The sequence below is a fragment of the Rissa tridactyla genome, chromosome 4 (assembly GCF_028500815.1).
Source record: "Rissa tridactyla isolate bRisTri1 chromosome 4, bRisTri1.patW.cur.20221130, whole genome shotgun sequence".
NCBI classification, from domain to species: domain Eukaryota; kingdom Metazoa; phylum Chordata; class Aves; order Charadriiformes; family Laridae; genus Rissa; species Rissa tridactyla.
Genome location: NC_071469.1, coordinates 78,131,433 through 78,145,814, shown reverse-complemented (window position 1 = coordinate 78,145,814; position 14,382 = coordinate 78,131,433). Strand labels below are relative to the sequence as shown.

At 43.1% G+C, this 14,382-nt stretch overlaps 1 protein-coding gene across 16 annotated transcripts in view; it reads right to left on the bottom strand.

Annotated features, from left to right (window-relative positions):
- The window catches only part of SALL1 (spalt like transcription factor 1), a 247,433-nt gene that overhangs the window by 221,256 nt on the left and 11,795 nt on the right, over positions 1-14,382 (bottom strand). For all 16 annotated transcript variants that reach the window (XM_054199755.1, XM_054199754.1, XM_054199756.1 and 13 more), the window contains 3 exons: positions 11,268-14,382; positions 7,201-10,195; positions 4,581-4,744 (listed from right to left, as the gene is read on the bottom strand). The exon at positions 11,268-14,382 is cut by the window's right edge and continues 298 nt beyond it. In XM_054199755.1, coding sequence (XP_054055730.1) covers positions 9,755-10,195; positions 11,268-14,382 — 3,556 coding nt within the window. In that variant the 3' untranslated portion in view covers positions 4,581-4,744; positions 7,201-9,754. The remainder of the gene's footprint in view (positions 1-4,580; positions 4,745-7,200; positions 10,196-11,267) is intronic.

Here is a 14,382-nt window from a genome sequence, read left to right as displayed (position 1 = left end):
TCCTGAAGAGACACATATCACACCACCACAGGACTCCCTGCTACTTCAGAGCCTTATACAGTAGGTAACTGTATAGCAATTTCATTTGCTTAAGGTCAAGTCTGCCCCAAAACTTCTTTGGAAAAGAAGCAGTCTCAATTTGGCCCTCTACAAAGGACTAACGTTGTACTGCATACATCTCCCCACAGTTCCATCCCATGTCAGTTATAGGTGCCTGACTGCATCATGACTGTATTGGCACATTGCCCCCCAGCTTGTACACAAACAGACTAATCAAACAACAAACTAATTGCTTTCCTTTCATAACAATAAAAAAATATCTTTTTTGGGGGTGTGGGGGAGGGCAGGGCAGAGGAAGTGTTGGACATGGAAGACATTAGGATAATCTCAGTGTGTTTGTCTCGGATGTCAGCTTGTAATGGTTCACTGTCACGGGATTTGGGTCATGATTTTAAGTGACTTTGTGGGTACACATCTTAAAAGCCTGATTTTCAGACACAGTAGCACTTTCTAAAAATCATGATTCTTTGGGATGGTTTAAATTGAGCATTATGTAAATTGAAATAGCAAAATAAAGCATTGAACAAGCTTGAAATTTAGGCCAAGTTACAAGAGAGGTGGGGGGGTGATGTGGAACTTGCCACCCACGTTCTTAATTTCTCCTGTTCTTATTGTTGTTACTGTTATCAATATCTAATTTTCAGATAAAAATAAAGTCCTTCAAGATGAGTAGTAGATAAAGTCAGGACTTCAGGCATTAAGTTGACAGTTACTTCAGACTCCTGATGAAATGAAACTCACTCTGTTCTATTTCTCCACAAGACAGTCAGAGAAAGAACATCTAAACATAAATGTAACTCGCTGACTTGTATCACACAGGGCCAGTGTTTCAAAACCCAGAGTTACCCTTTCAAAAGCAAAGGTTGTCACTGCCATATATTGGATTATAAAGAGCAAATTGGTCAAATAGAGAGAGAATGTCTCAGAGGATCCAAAAATATTTCCTGTCTCTAGCACAGCGTAGAGAATGGACATACCTATAGCTGCATTTCAACACAAGGCTGCACTACTGTGCTTGATGCTCATAATTTTATGCAGTACATGCAAATATATGCTCTCTGGGAGAAAACAAAGAGCATCAGGCAATATTACAGAGACTTGTACCCAAACCAACAGCTGCAGAGGATCCTAATCTCCATACTTTGTTTCAATGCACTCTCCATTACGCCACAGTAGCGCTGGCCTTTCCACATCTTCCTCTTTCTTCTTACCTCACAAACTACCCTCAACCAAACCAAGAAGTCACTAAGGCAACAAGTCTGACCCTAAACTGTCATACTGTACATCATCCAGCATTTTTTCTTCTGATTAATTATGATCTTTATAATTCCAGATACTTTACCATTTTTTTCATATATGGGGAATCTATGATAAATATCACCGAAATTGGACATCAGCTACAGGCACTTGTCTGCAAGGCAGCAAATGCAATTACAATTTCCCTGTACTGTGCCCGAAAAAAGAGATATTTTGTCTACACGGAAAATTTTAAAAGATTGTGGCTACATCCAATAGTTCAGCAAAAATACGGTATCTCTTGAGACTTTTTGCAAAAACTGATGATTTGTTCTTATGAATACAGTATAAGTGTAAGCATGTATAACATGGCATTAACTGTTAAACCTCATCTGGTAAGCGGCAAATGTTGCACTGAGGTACCAGCAGGGCACTTCCAGGTGTTCTGGTAGATGCTGAAACTCAAAATAGCTGTTTTGTATTAGATATTTTATTACCATTTTTATTCCAAGAATGTAGCCATGTATGGTATACACACACTGTAAAAGACCAGTCTGGACAGTTTCCTACCTAAATATCCAAAATAAACAAAAATTAAAGGTAAGGAACTATTGTTAGCATCATTTTACAAAGCACATCAGGAGATTAGAGCAACTTACCCAGTCACATATGCCCAGAGCCAGCGATGAAACTTCCATTTCCTAAATTAGCCCCTCACACTTTTACCACAAGTGAAACCTTTACATAAGCCTCCAAGGTTCCAAACCACACACAATTAAAATGTTATAAATTCCATTCAATGGCACTAACAATAAAGGTATATGTGTGCACCAAGCTACTGCATGCATCAATAGACAGAGGGTGAAAACAACAACGAAATTATCTGTTCAAGCAGCACCGATGCAGGAATTAAATTTCAGTATTGCTGTCAACTTTTCATTTTCACTAATGGCTTTTAAGAAAGCCGGACATTTTTTCCTCAGTCCATTTTACCTTTTCCCTCCATTTGACAAATATTGATTTTCACTTCCTCCAAGTTTAAGTGCATTGAATGCTATTGTGACTGGTTTGTTTGCTTTTTTGTTTGTGCCCCAGCTTTATTGAGGATGCCAGCATGAACGCACACAGCTTTGGAAAGACAGAATTGGTTTAATAACTTCTTCAAATCCAAGAGAGAACATAGAGCCCAGTCTACTGTTTTGTATAGGTCAAGCAAGAAAAGTGACTATAGGCAACTATCTAATGTCACTAAGGAGACTGCTGAAGTAATAGCCTTGGTGTTTTAAGCTGTCACTGCTATGTTCTGTCACAACATGACACATTATGGAGCGTTCTTCCTCTACCTCAGTGCAAAGTTAGACATACTATCTTAAAAATGCCTTTGGTGGCATTTTAGGCTAAGCCCATCTGGTAGAAAGTTGGCCCTTTAGGAAGCTTGGTTTGGAAGGTAACATCTCATAAAAATCTGCCTCAAACAAGCTGTAGCTTTATGAATTGTTTTCTGCCTGACTCACAGATACCTAGGCTCAACGTCCTTTCATAAGATGATCCCCTTAAGCTTTGCGAACCTGCTTGGTACATTTTGTACACTTACCTATCTTAAGGTCTTATTCACCAAATAAGAAATCACTATGACTTTGTAGTGATATGAATAAAGAGTGCTTATATGATCTATTCCACCCATTCAAATATTTGGGGGTCGGAAGGATGGGCAGGGAATCTCAGTGGATAGAATTAAACATCTGGACTGAAAGGGAAAGACAGTAACATCTTAAACTGCCACAGACACTTTTACAAAAATTGTCTGTGCAGTGCTCAGACGCTCATCAGTGCTAGAAGCCAAAATGCATTGAGCTGACTTAAACGGGGGGTTAAATTAGTTTAAGTGTATCAGCACCAGAGGTCCATGCTGGTATTAAGGAATCCTGACAACTGAGCTAACTAGTTATCTAACCATCACAAACAGCCTCATTCTCATCAGCAGCTCTGACACAACTTGCCAAGAGGTCTCAGTATTCAGCCTAGACAAGTAAACAGACCCATAAACCTTTGAAATCTGTTCTGTCTTTCTATATATAATTTGCTATTCTCTGGATCCTCTAACCAACATAGAGACAGGAGTTCATATGAATGCCGATTTCACATTGAACGTGATCATCCACTTACTTATTGTACATATGAAACAAATGTTAGCTACACTATTAACTGACGTTTTAAAAATCGCAATGAAAGGAAAGCAATTTAGAATTATTCACTGTTAAAGGAAGACCATTTTCAAAACAGGCACTGCTTGGAAAAAAAATCTTAACATTATTCATTTAGTTAGTCTCACTGGCTCAGCTTTGAAATTATTTTTCATGGAAAAGATGGGGAAAAGAAAGTAGTGACCAATGGGGTCATATATGATCCATGATAGTGTGCCAGATGACTCAATTTTTTCCTTCCATATTCAATCCTAAATACTGCTTGTGTTGCACCACCTGATGCCAGGTGCTGCAGGGCTTCTGCTACACCCACCTGACATTGTGATACTGCATTTTTAAGACCTTTAAATAATGAAAATAGACCTTTGCACTTCAGCACTGCCCTGGCCAAGAGAGCTGTCTGTACAGATGATGTGAATGTCTGCTAACATGGAGAGACTTCTTACTTTTGAAATTAAGTGGCACCAGAAGTTTCAGGGCTGATCATTCCAGTGAGGACCTTCCTTATTAGCACTGGTGACAAAGTCTAACATGGGCGTGGACGTGTTTTTGGTCCCTGTTCTAACTTGGATTTAAATTGCTTTCTGAAAGTGACAGTAACTTCTGAGAGTCAAGAAGAGCCTGCAATTTGGGTTAATTAGTTAACTGCTATAAAGAGGAAGATGACATCACTTCCTTACTCTACAACTCTCCAGTAGGCATTCTCACAGGTATACCATATGCTCAGAGTCAGCTGCATACAAGATGGTGGCCCCACCCACCATGCAAGACATTGCAGAGAATGTCTTCAACCCTTGAATGCATGTTATTCACCAGCTCCCTCCGTACTAGACAGACTTGAGCACTAAAGAAAACTTCTCTTTCCTGCTCTCCTGTTTGCATTCTACTGCTCCTCCTCCCATAACATTGAGAGATCTTGCCTCTCAAGACATTTAGACTGTGGATAAAAATACATGTCTAAAGAAAAAAACATAAGAAAGAATGGAAATCAAAGAAAGTGATTCACGTTAGGACAAACGTATAATATAACTTGAGCCAGAAACTTAATTTTAATCACCGCCATGCTTACACCTCACTTACCTGTAAAATATTCCAGCCACTGCATGTGGTTCAGGGCCTCCCATATCCCTGGAACAAGGAGATCTTCACCAGGAGGAATCACCGTCTTCCAGGAATCTGCTAGGCACACTGCTAGAGTGACAGAGGGACCGGCTCAGGGTAGCTGTTCTGATACTAACTATGACCTGGATGTAAAAACCAGAAATATCAAATCAAAAACTGAACATAAAGGCAGCTGTCAGTAACTCTGTTCTCAGCTTAAGTTGCATAGTTTCCAATTATTCCTGTTCTTTCCTATTAATATTTCCAAGCTTCTACTCCTCCTTAACTTTTTGTCTAAAGATAGGTATTTATACAAGAGATTGTATTGTGCATGAAATCTTTAAGTCATTGTATTTCAACTCAACACTTAAGACACATATTGCTTCTGGCTTGTATGAATAACTGTACCCACTTATTTGCAAAACATGATTTTAACTTCTGTCAACTCATATTCATGAGAGAAGGAAACGAAATAGAAAATGTTTTGATTAAAAAAAAAGCAAAAAACAAAACACAGAGATAAAACTTGAGAAGTACTTAAGACTGGCAGGGCAACAGCAAGTAAGAACTGTCACACTACAAAGTCACACCTTCTCCTGCCAAGTAAAACTGGCCTTCTACAAAGATGCAACCAGGTAACTTGTGACTTCAGGACTCCCAAAAGCAGGAAGTACTTCCCAAACAAAAAGACAGATCAAGCAGCAATTGTTACGTTTTGATGGTCAGCAAATATCCTTTGCAAAGCAAGGTTGACGAGCTTTGTTGAGCGCTGCAGCACGGAGGACTTGCAGACTGTCCCTAAATGTCAAACCACAACCCAGCCTAGAAAGAAACACCGAAATTCACCCGAATTGCCCTGAGAAAACGACTTAGGATTTGGTCGTCATCAGCACACGAAATCAGCCAGGCAATTTGCTGCTCCTCTTTCCTTCCCACCTCTGCCTCGCCGATCGAGAAACCTGCCCATCCGATGTGCTGCCCTGACTCTTCTCTTTCTACTTTGCTGGTATGGCGAGTCCTTTTGATTAGCCCTCCCACGCCTTTTTCAGCCTTTCATTCCGTTTGCCCCGCTCCCCAGTTTGCCGGTTCCTCTCTCTCTCAGTGGCCACCACGTCCTGTCTTCCTCTCTTCCCTACCACATTCGGGGAAAAACCCCAAATTCGCGGCCCATCCGCTAGAAAAAACCGCCCAGCGGGAGGGGCAGCCCCGCGGTTTACCCAGCCGGGCGCCTCCGGTCGGTCCGCCACGGGCTCTTCCCAAGCGGGGAAGTTTCGCAGGCTGTTAGCCCAATTTTTAAATAAATCACGTCTGTTTCTGAGTGAAGAAAATTACTGGGGCTGATTAAATGAATGCGCTGAACGATCGCTGGCGCTTAGAAGAAGTTTTTTTTTTAAAAAAAAAGCCCACCCCACTGTGCTTCATTTTAATGGATGACAAAATTGCGATGGGCCAGGAGAGGAAGGGGGGAAAAAAAAAAAAAAGAAAAGAAAAAGCGGGGGAAGAAAACTCTGTTGCTAATGAGAAAAATGCGGCCGCGCAAACAAAACTGTAAAGGAAAAGGAAAAAAAAATAAATCTATTCTTGAATAAGGATTAACTCAGTGTCTGTGAATAGGAAATCCTGCGCTGGGTAATTGCGGCGAGGTAGCGCGGCGCCCAGCTGCGAGGCGAGGCGGGCACCTTTGTGCCCTTGCCAAAGGACAGCTCTGGGGAGAGGTAACTTCCCCCGGTCCCCACGGTCTGGTGTCGAGTAACGGGAAATTTAACATTCCGCATCTCTAGAGCGAAATGTCCCCCGTCCCCCCCCCCCCATTCTCCGGGGACGGGGGGGGGGCTGTTAATTGTCTGGGAGCTCCGAGCCGACCCTAACCCCGTAGGACACGGCCTCAGTACCCTTGAGGGACGCGCAGCCCCGTTGGGGGACCGCAGGGAGAAAGGGAGCGAAATGCCGCCCCCCCACCCCCGGCGGGGAAAACAGCCCAGGCACCCTCCGCCAAGCCCGGCGCAGCGGGACAGGGAAACGATCGATTCCTTCCCTCCCCCCACCCCAAGCACCCACCTTCGCAGACGGTAGCGAGGGAAGCACACAGTGAAACAGCAGCAACACCCCAGTGGGGAAGCGCAGGGGCTTATTAGGGGAACACCCCCGCCTAGCCGGCCTCAATTATTGCAATCAGGCGGGCGACCCAGAGGGAAGAGGGTGTCCCGAGGAGCCTCGCCCGCCGCAGCCCCCATCCCCGTGGGCGGCCTCCGGGACAACGCTCCCGAAAGTCTGGGAGAGAAAAGGGTCTGTCGCCCCTCGGGCAGCGGGGGCGACCCGCGTTCCCTCCACCCTCGGCGCTGGAATTACCTCAGCCGCCCCCAACGGTCGCCCGCGTGCGCGAGTCGCCCCCGCTCCGCCCCACCCCACCCCGGGGCGCGCGGGCAGCGGCGCGAGGGGTGTCCTCGCGGGGCGGGCGGGCTCCGTCTCAGGGACGGGGGCAGCCGCGGAGGCGGCGGGGACCCCCAGGCCCCAAGATACCAGGAAGAAAATTGCTAGTTTTTTTTTTCTTTTTTCTTTTTTTTTTTTTTTTCTGAAAAGCGGCAAGTGCATACGTTACCCAGCGGCAGGGAGCGTCGGGGTGCTCGCGAGTGCGGCGCCCGAGTGCCCCGGGCGCGGCTTCCCCGGCCGCACCGGGCCGGGCCTCTGGCCCTTCCCCGGCGGGGCTGACGGGTCCTCGGCCCGCGGGGGCCTGGCTTTAACGTGGGAAGAGGTTCGGAGGGACGGAGTTAAAGCCGTTAATGAAACTCAAGCCGCGTGAAGGAAACCCTCCCGGAGCGCTGGGGTCTGCTAACCCTGCCTCGCTTTTCCGTTGCACAGATCTAAACTCAGTTTAAAAGGAGAATTAGTTAGTATTTCATTGATAAAATCATCAAAATCCGTTTAATTTACCTTTTTCTGAGACCAAAAGGTGACTGGAAATTCTTAAATATTCACATTGACAAGCCAGCTGGCTCTAGTGTACAACTTACATGTTAACAAAAATGCATATCATGTACCAGATGAATCATCACATTCGAACAGGAAAAAGTTCTAAAGACATGAAGTCCAAGAGGTATTCAGACTACAGCGTTAATACTTTACTAAGGATTCATTATCATATGAAGAAGGGTAAAAGTCCTCAAGAAAAGCATTTCTCACCCCACCTTTTCAGCGTTAATTCCTCTACGGTGCCCAATTTACAACTCAAGCAACTGGGGGGGAAGTGCAAAGCGATTACTCTTGTTTAAAAGGCAAGCACCTTCCCCCCCCACTGATATTAAAGAAAATCCCATAACACAAAATACCTGAATTTTGGAATTGTAAAAAAAAATATATATATATTCACATGAACATAGAATTCCTTTTGGGCTTTTTGAAGGCATAATTTGAAGGCAGCCAAACTGATTTATCTTTCATAAATAATAATGTTAGGAGATAAAACTCTACTGGGTGAAAATATCGGGCTGAGTTCTGTTTCCCCAAACTCCCATTGAGGTTAAGGATCATTGCAGGTGCATAAGGGAAGCCAAATCATGTGCAAGGCCAAAGCAAATTTTTTTCTTTTTTTTTTTTTTTTTACAATCAAGTTATAAACCCCATATAATATATGGAGGCTTGCAAGTGGACATCTTAACACAGATATAGCAGCGTAAGCATGCCACAAACATACAATCTCATAGAATAAAATTAATATCAAATATAAAGCATTTGAACCAAATCAAGCCTTAAATGTGATAAATTATTTCCTTCAAAGGAAACTTACATAGGCTCAACAAGGTCTTTGCTAGCAGCATTTTTTTTATAAAGAAATTAAAAATGCCAAAATATCTACAATTTTATGAGGAGGAGTTGAATAGTTAAGGAGAAATTTCCCACTATTAGGGGGTATGAAAAATATACTAGCAATTAATATGCAATACATATATGTATACCCATACGTACAAATATAAACACACACATACAGCCTGGACAGTTCATGTTAACCAAGGGAAAGGCTAAATAATACAAAGTGATTACTAAATACAGGTACACTTTAAAAACACAGAGACAGCGAATTTTATCTGTTGCAAAAATGTATTTGATTACTCGAGTAAAATTACAGTATCTCTGCTGTTAGTAAGTATTAAATGTTAAAGAAACTGGACCTCTTTTCCTTTCAACTTTCTGAGAAAGTGCATGTAACAGTCCAAGGTTCCCCCTGCCCTCCCCCAATACCTAATACAAAATAAACAAACACTATACTTGTTCCCTTGGTCAAGGAGTAGGGCTTGGTCTTTTAAGGAACATATGTACATTTTAATGAAAGTGATGTCTTATTGTATATACAGGAGCATCTACAGTTGTCCACGGAAGTTGTTCAAGATGCCATACTTAGCAGCATTGTGAAAGTCCAGCACATTTTCTATAATGAATATACCTACAAGGCAAAATGTTACGTCTCAGTTTCAACTACCAAAACAACACTTCAGTATCTTCTCTAATAATCTGCGTGCTTATTACTGTACAGAAACGTATTAACATTTAAGACGACTCAAGTAAAAAGCACAATACAAATAACAGTTCAAAACAGAAAATGTTAAACCTACAAAAATTAAAGCAGTTTTAATTTTATAATAAAAATCAAAAACTGAGCTGTGTAAAGGACCCACACTGTTCAGTCTATATTCTTTCAGTCCTTTTCTTAATTCTGTTTGGAAAAATTAAACAATGTGTTTGCTGATAAAATTTCCAGCAGGATCAAAGTGTACATTTATATACAGATTTTTATTAGAGATCTAATGCATCACTGAGGCATCGCATCAATACCAGAGTTCATGTTAAACTGGGTATAGAAAATAAGTTAATGCCAGAATAAGATCACCTAGCAGAACAGACTTGCAACTGCCATAAATGTTACAGCAAGTTTACAGCACTCTAGTCGATTAGTATTTAGTTCAAAATACAGAAGACCAAAGTTAATGCTTGCATTTGTTTGCAAAGCAAGGTTATATCACTAATAAATAAGCTCTCTTAGAAGTCTAGAAGTAGAACATGGTACAAAAGAAAGTCTTTGTAACGTTGCAGCCTGCAGCTTGAAAAAAGCAACCCTAGGTTGCACTATTTGCAGGAATGTTATTTATGGAGTATTTTTTCTAATTTGTTACAATTTCTTTGTTGTCTTCCACGAAACGCGTAAAACGGAAGTTTGTCCCATTTTCATTGCTTGCCATTTTCTCCAGACCAGCTAGAGGTGCATTGGGTTCTGAATTCTGGAGCTTCTCCAGGCTTCCCGTCAAGCCGCTGATGGGAGAGCTGCCACCGTTGCCCAGGCCCCCCGGTGCCGGAGGGATGCCGCCATTCTGGATGACGGAGATCTCGTTGGTCTTCATGGCCAAGCCATTGGAGAGTGCTGCTGCATACTGGTTCCAGAAGCTGGAGGGGTCTCCATTCCCTGACCGCGCAGCCAAATCCTTCTGAAACATTTCTGGGAACTTTACAGGATTGCCTCCTAGAAATGTCATGGGGCCATCTACGGAAAGTCGTCTGCCTCGTCTTGCAGGTGTACTGTTCCACATGTGAGTGCCCATGTGAACCTGAAAAGAAAGAAAGGAAGAAACAAACAAACAAAAAATAGGGGTTGACAGGGATTTCAAACTTATTTTGATCACAGAGAAGGCAGCAGTCCATGAACATGTCCAGTCTTGTTAGATAATGATCCACACTAAAGGTAGCGGATGCAGGGCTCCATTTCCCAACTGGAATAATAAACAAACTTCTTCTGGATTATCCCTTCACCATTACCCAGAATACCTTGTCTTCCTGATGAACAATGCATTGCTTGTTACTCTTTTTTTTATTACATGTATTTAGTTTATAATGACTTCACGTTATTCCGTCAATTGCAGATAGCTGCTTTCAGGGCTAGAATTGCTATGTCCACTTTCATTGCAATGGTAAGTATTGTATTTGACACCCTTTACCCTATAAACGTCCTTTTCAGACAGGCAGAAAGTATCCTTTACTGATTGCTCATCGGAGAGCCTCGTGTATAGACAGAATGGCCTGAAAGTAATTATTCATCTCGCATTACTGGCAGCAACCTCTAGAGAAATACTCTGTCAACAGAAAAATGTACACAGTAAAGTGCTCAACCGGTGTTCTAAAACTTAAGTATATTTGCTTTTTCAAACACATATCAGTAGGAAATGTTAGTTATATAATCAATTAAAGTAATGCCCATTAGTTCCAGAATTATGTTAATAGTTTTTTTAAACACTCATCATCTTGCATGATAGTTATGAAAAACAGCACATTCAAGAGCCTTTCACTTCTTAAAGAGGTGTGTGAGTTACAAAACGCATTTCTCTGTTAATTAATACTCCTTACCATCATTTGGCTGTTCCGTTTCACACTCTACACAGACAGTCTTTGCTGGTAGATGAATTTTAATTAAGCATCAAAAACAGCTCATGCTTTGGACCGGCTGCCAACATGAGGCACTCAACAAGAGGCCATCTAGGTCTACCAGAGCTGACTAAACACACCAGTTGTCACGCCACAGACAGCCAATAGTACCACTCCTTGCAACATTAACAGACGTTAAAAAAACAAAAAAAAAACCAGCAATGAGAAAATGAAACCTAGAAGAGCAAGAGGAAAAAGTACCTTCAGATTGCCTTTTGTTGTGAATGCTCTTCCACATATAGTGCAGGCAAAAGGTTTCTCACCAGTGTGTGTCCTTTCGTGGATCTGCAGAGCACTGGAGGAAGAAAATGTTTTCCCACATGTGTTGCAGTAGTGCTGTTTGGGGGTTCTTCTGGGGAGAGCAGGGAGCAGGACAGGGGACGTGGCAGAGGAGGACAGCGGCCCCGAAGTAACTAGACCAGAGGGTGCTTCTTTGCTATCCTGAGGAGAGCTGTGCACAAAGCCGTTAACCTCAGTCTTTATGAGCGATGACAGTGAATTAGCAGGCATAACCGAAGAGTTCTGATTAGGGCCGATACTGGAATTGGGCTCAAAAAGTTGTGATGGTAGATCTCGCATTTGATGTGTCAACATATGCTGCTTCAAATTACCCTTTGTGGAAAAGCCACGATTGCAAACTGTGCAAATAAATGGTCTCTCTTTGGTATGACTTCTGTAATGAATGTCCAAGGCACTCTGACAAGCAAATGTTTTGCCACAAATGTCACATGCGGTGTTTTTAAATTTACCTCTATCTCTGAAAGGAAAGAGCATGCTCAGAGACTCTTCTTTGATCATTTTATCAGTGTTACTAGACGTCAAGTCCAAAGCACCACTGTTAGCAGAGGATGGAGACAAACCGTTGGCAAACTCACTTGGTAAAGCTCTTACTGGTTTCTCTTCGATACTTGGTGACTTGTGGTAATCATTAGTGCTGTTGGATGGCGACAAGGCCTGCATGGAAGAGGTAGACTCTGAGACAGCAGGGCTTCCAGCACTTTGGCTTTCCATATCACCACCGACAGATGACGAATCGTTAGTCAAAACATCCCCTTCCACTGACCCATTCTCAACCGACTTTAAGCTTGCCTGAAGTTGTTCTGCAAGTCCTGCATTGATCATCTTCATCTGATTTTCCAAAGCAGCAATACTTGACATTTCCAGGGGCAGAGGGGAAGAAGACAAGCTGTCTTGTGATGCATCTGCAGATTTAGGAGTATCTGGCACGCTGCTGTCAGGACAGTCTTCCATGTTCTCATCTGAGAAGTTGTCTATATCATCAAAATTCTTATCATCAAAAGATCCCGTATCTGATTCCATTGACTCAGGATAGTTTTCTGTGACTGGGGTGTTGGGGATCTGCCCTCCCATGTGCATTCGGATATGCTGCTGTAGCACAACGGCGTTGGTGAATTTTTTCTGGCAGATCGGGCATGAATGTTGCACTCTCAGCGGGGGCATGGCACGGTGGACACTGTAATGAGTCTTTAAGTTGCCTTTAGTAGTGAAAGCGCGACCACAGATTTTACATTTAAATGGCCTCTCACCGGTATGTGTGCGATAATGCATTTTCAGTGCACTCTGGCAACTGAGAACTCGGTGGCAAATGATACACTCGTTAGGATCGGTTGCCTTTTTGTCAATGTTTTCTACCAGTTGCTGCAATTTTGATGTTTCAGATGCTGGCGTTGAATCCAATAGTCCTCCAAATGGAAACTTTGCCTTAAATTGCTCTGACATTAGAGGCATCAGTGGATTTGTAAAAGTGGCGATGCCGCTGGAGCCCGAGTCTGCGGCTGGTGAGCTCACGGAGCTGCTCATGTTGGTGATGGCGCTTGTGTTCTGAGGGTTTTCTTCCATTTTGCCATTTGAGGTAGGCAAAGCTCCAGCCTCTACCTCATCAGAAAGTCCATTGGAAATTTTTGATGTGGGATCAGCGGTTCCCGAGTCGCTCTTGACAGAGCAGGGAGGGCTAGCGGAAGGATGGCTAATGGGAATCGGCTGAGGCTCCTCAGTTTTGATGAATGGGGTCAAGCTTGGAATCGTTGGTGGGAGTGGCAGGCCAACAGAAGTTGTCAGGGTGGAGAGGACTGGCTTGCTGTCCAGCCAGCTCGTGACAGGTTTCTCTGGTGGTATAGACATCCCATAAGGAATTCCCGTGCTTGTAGGAATATTGTCCAAATGCTCTGGCACCGGGTACGGATTCATTTGAATATGAGGGTATTTTTCTTTATGACGCTGAAAGTGGACTTTTAAGTTTCCCTTTGTGGAGAACCTGTTTCCACATATGTTGCATTTAAATGGCCTCTCGCCAGTGTGAGAACGTAAATGAATCTGCAAGGCACTGTCACTCCCAAACACTTTAGCACAGAACCTGCATTTATGCTTAAAGAATGCCTCATCTGAATTACTTTTTGCTTCAAAAGCAGTTACGTTTGGTGGCTTGCTTTTTCTTTGCTGTGCCAAGGCAGTCAAGGAGTTTAAATCCTCTGCAGGTGTTCCAATATTGGACAAGGGACTGGAGAAAACAGAGTTACTAGGGGTGGGCTGAGGTAGAAGTGGATTAGATGCAGGACTTAATAAACTGCTTATTGCAAAAGCTGGTGAAGATGATGCTGATACTGGTGGGTTGCTGAGCTGTGAGCCACCAATACTTGAAGCCACTTTTTCTGAGGACGGTGTTGTAACTGCTGCTGCCAATATGTTAATATTTGGAGAAGAGCCACTACTGGATGGAATTAGAGTGTTGCCAGGGTTGCTCTGAGGTAGCTGTATAGGGGGTAGCTGTTTCACACCACTGATGCTGGCAGACTGACTAGCAAGGCTTTGTGCTAATCCAGCTGCTGCAGCCAGCTGCTGGGATAAATGGGAACTTAATGTGGACAAGGGGTTGGCAGATGTTCGTAAAGTACCTTGAGAAGGGCTAGAAGATGTTGGCATGTCTGTATTTTGGGAAGCCAACAATAATATTTGGTGACGAATTTGTTCAATCAGTTGCAACTGATGGATCTGCTGCTGCTGTAATGCCAACAGTTGCTCCATCAGGGCAGGTACAGCGAGCTTACTGTTTGACGCACCGTTACATCTCGCTTCCTGTGAGAACTGTGCTACTGCCACTTTAGTACTCTGAAGGTTTTCGATTATTACATTACTATTTATCACTGAAAAGTTACCTAATGTTGTCAGATCCCCTATGTGAGGTAGAGAGGTTGTTACAGCTGAGGTACCCATTGTGGAGCTGTTACTGCTTGTAATACTGTTGTTGACACTCTTGGAACTGCTACTGCTATTGTTAATGCTGGAAGCCTCCACATCC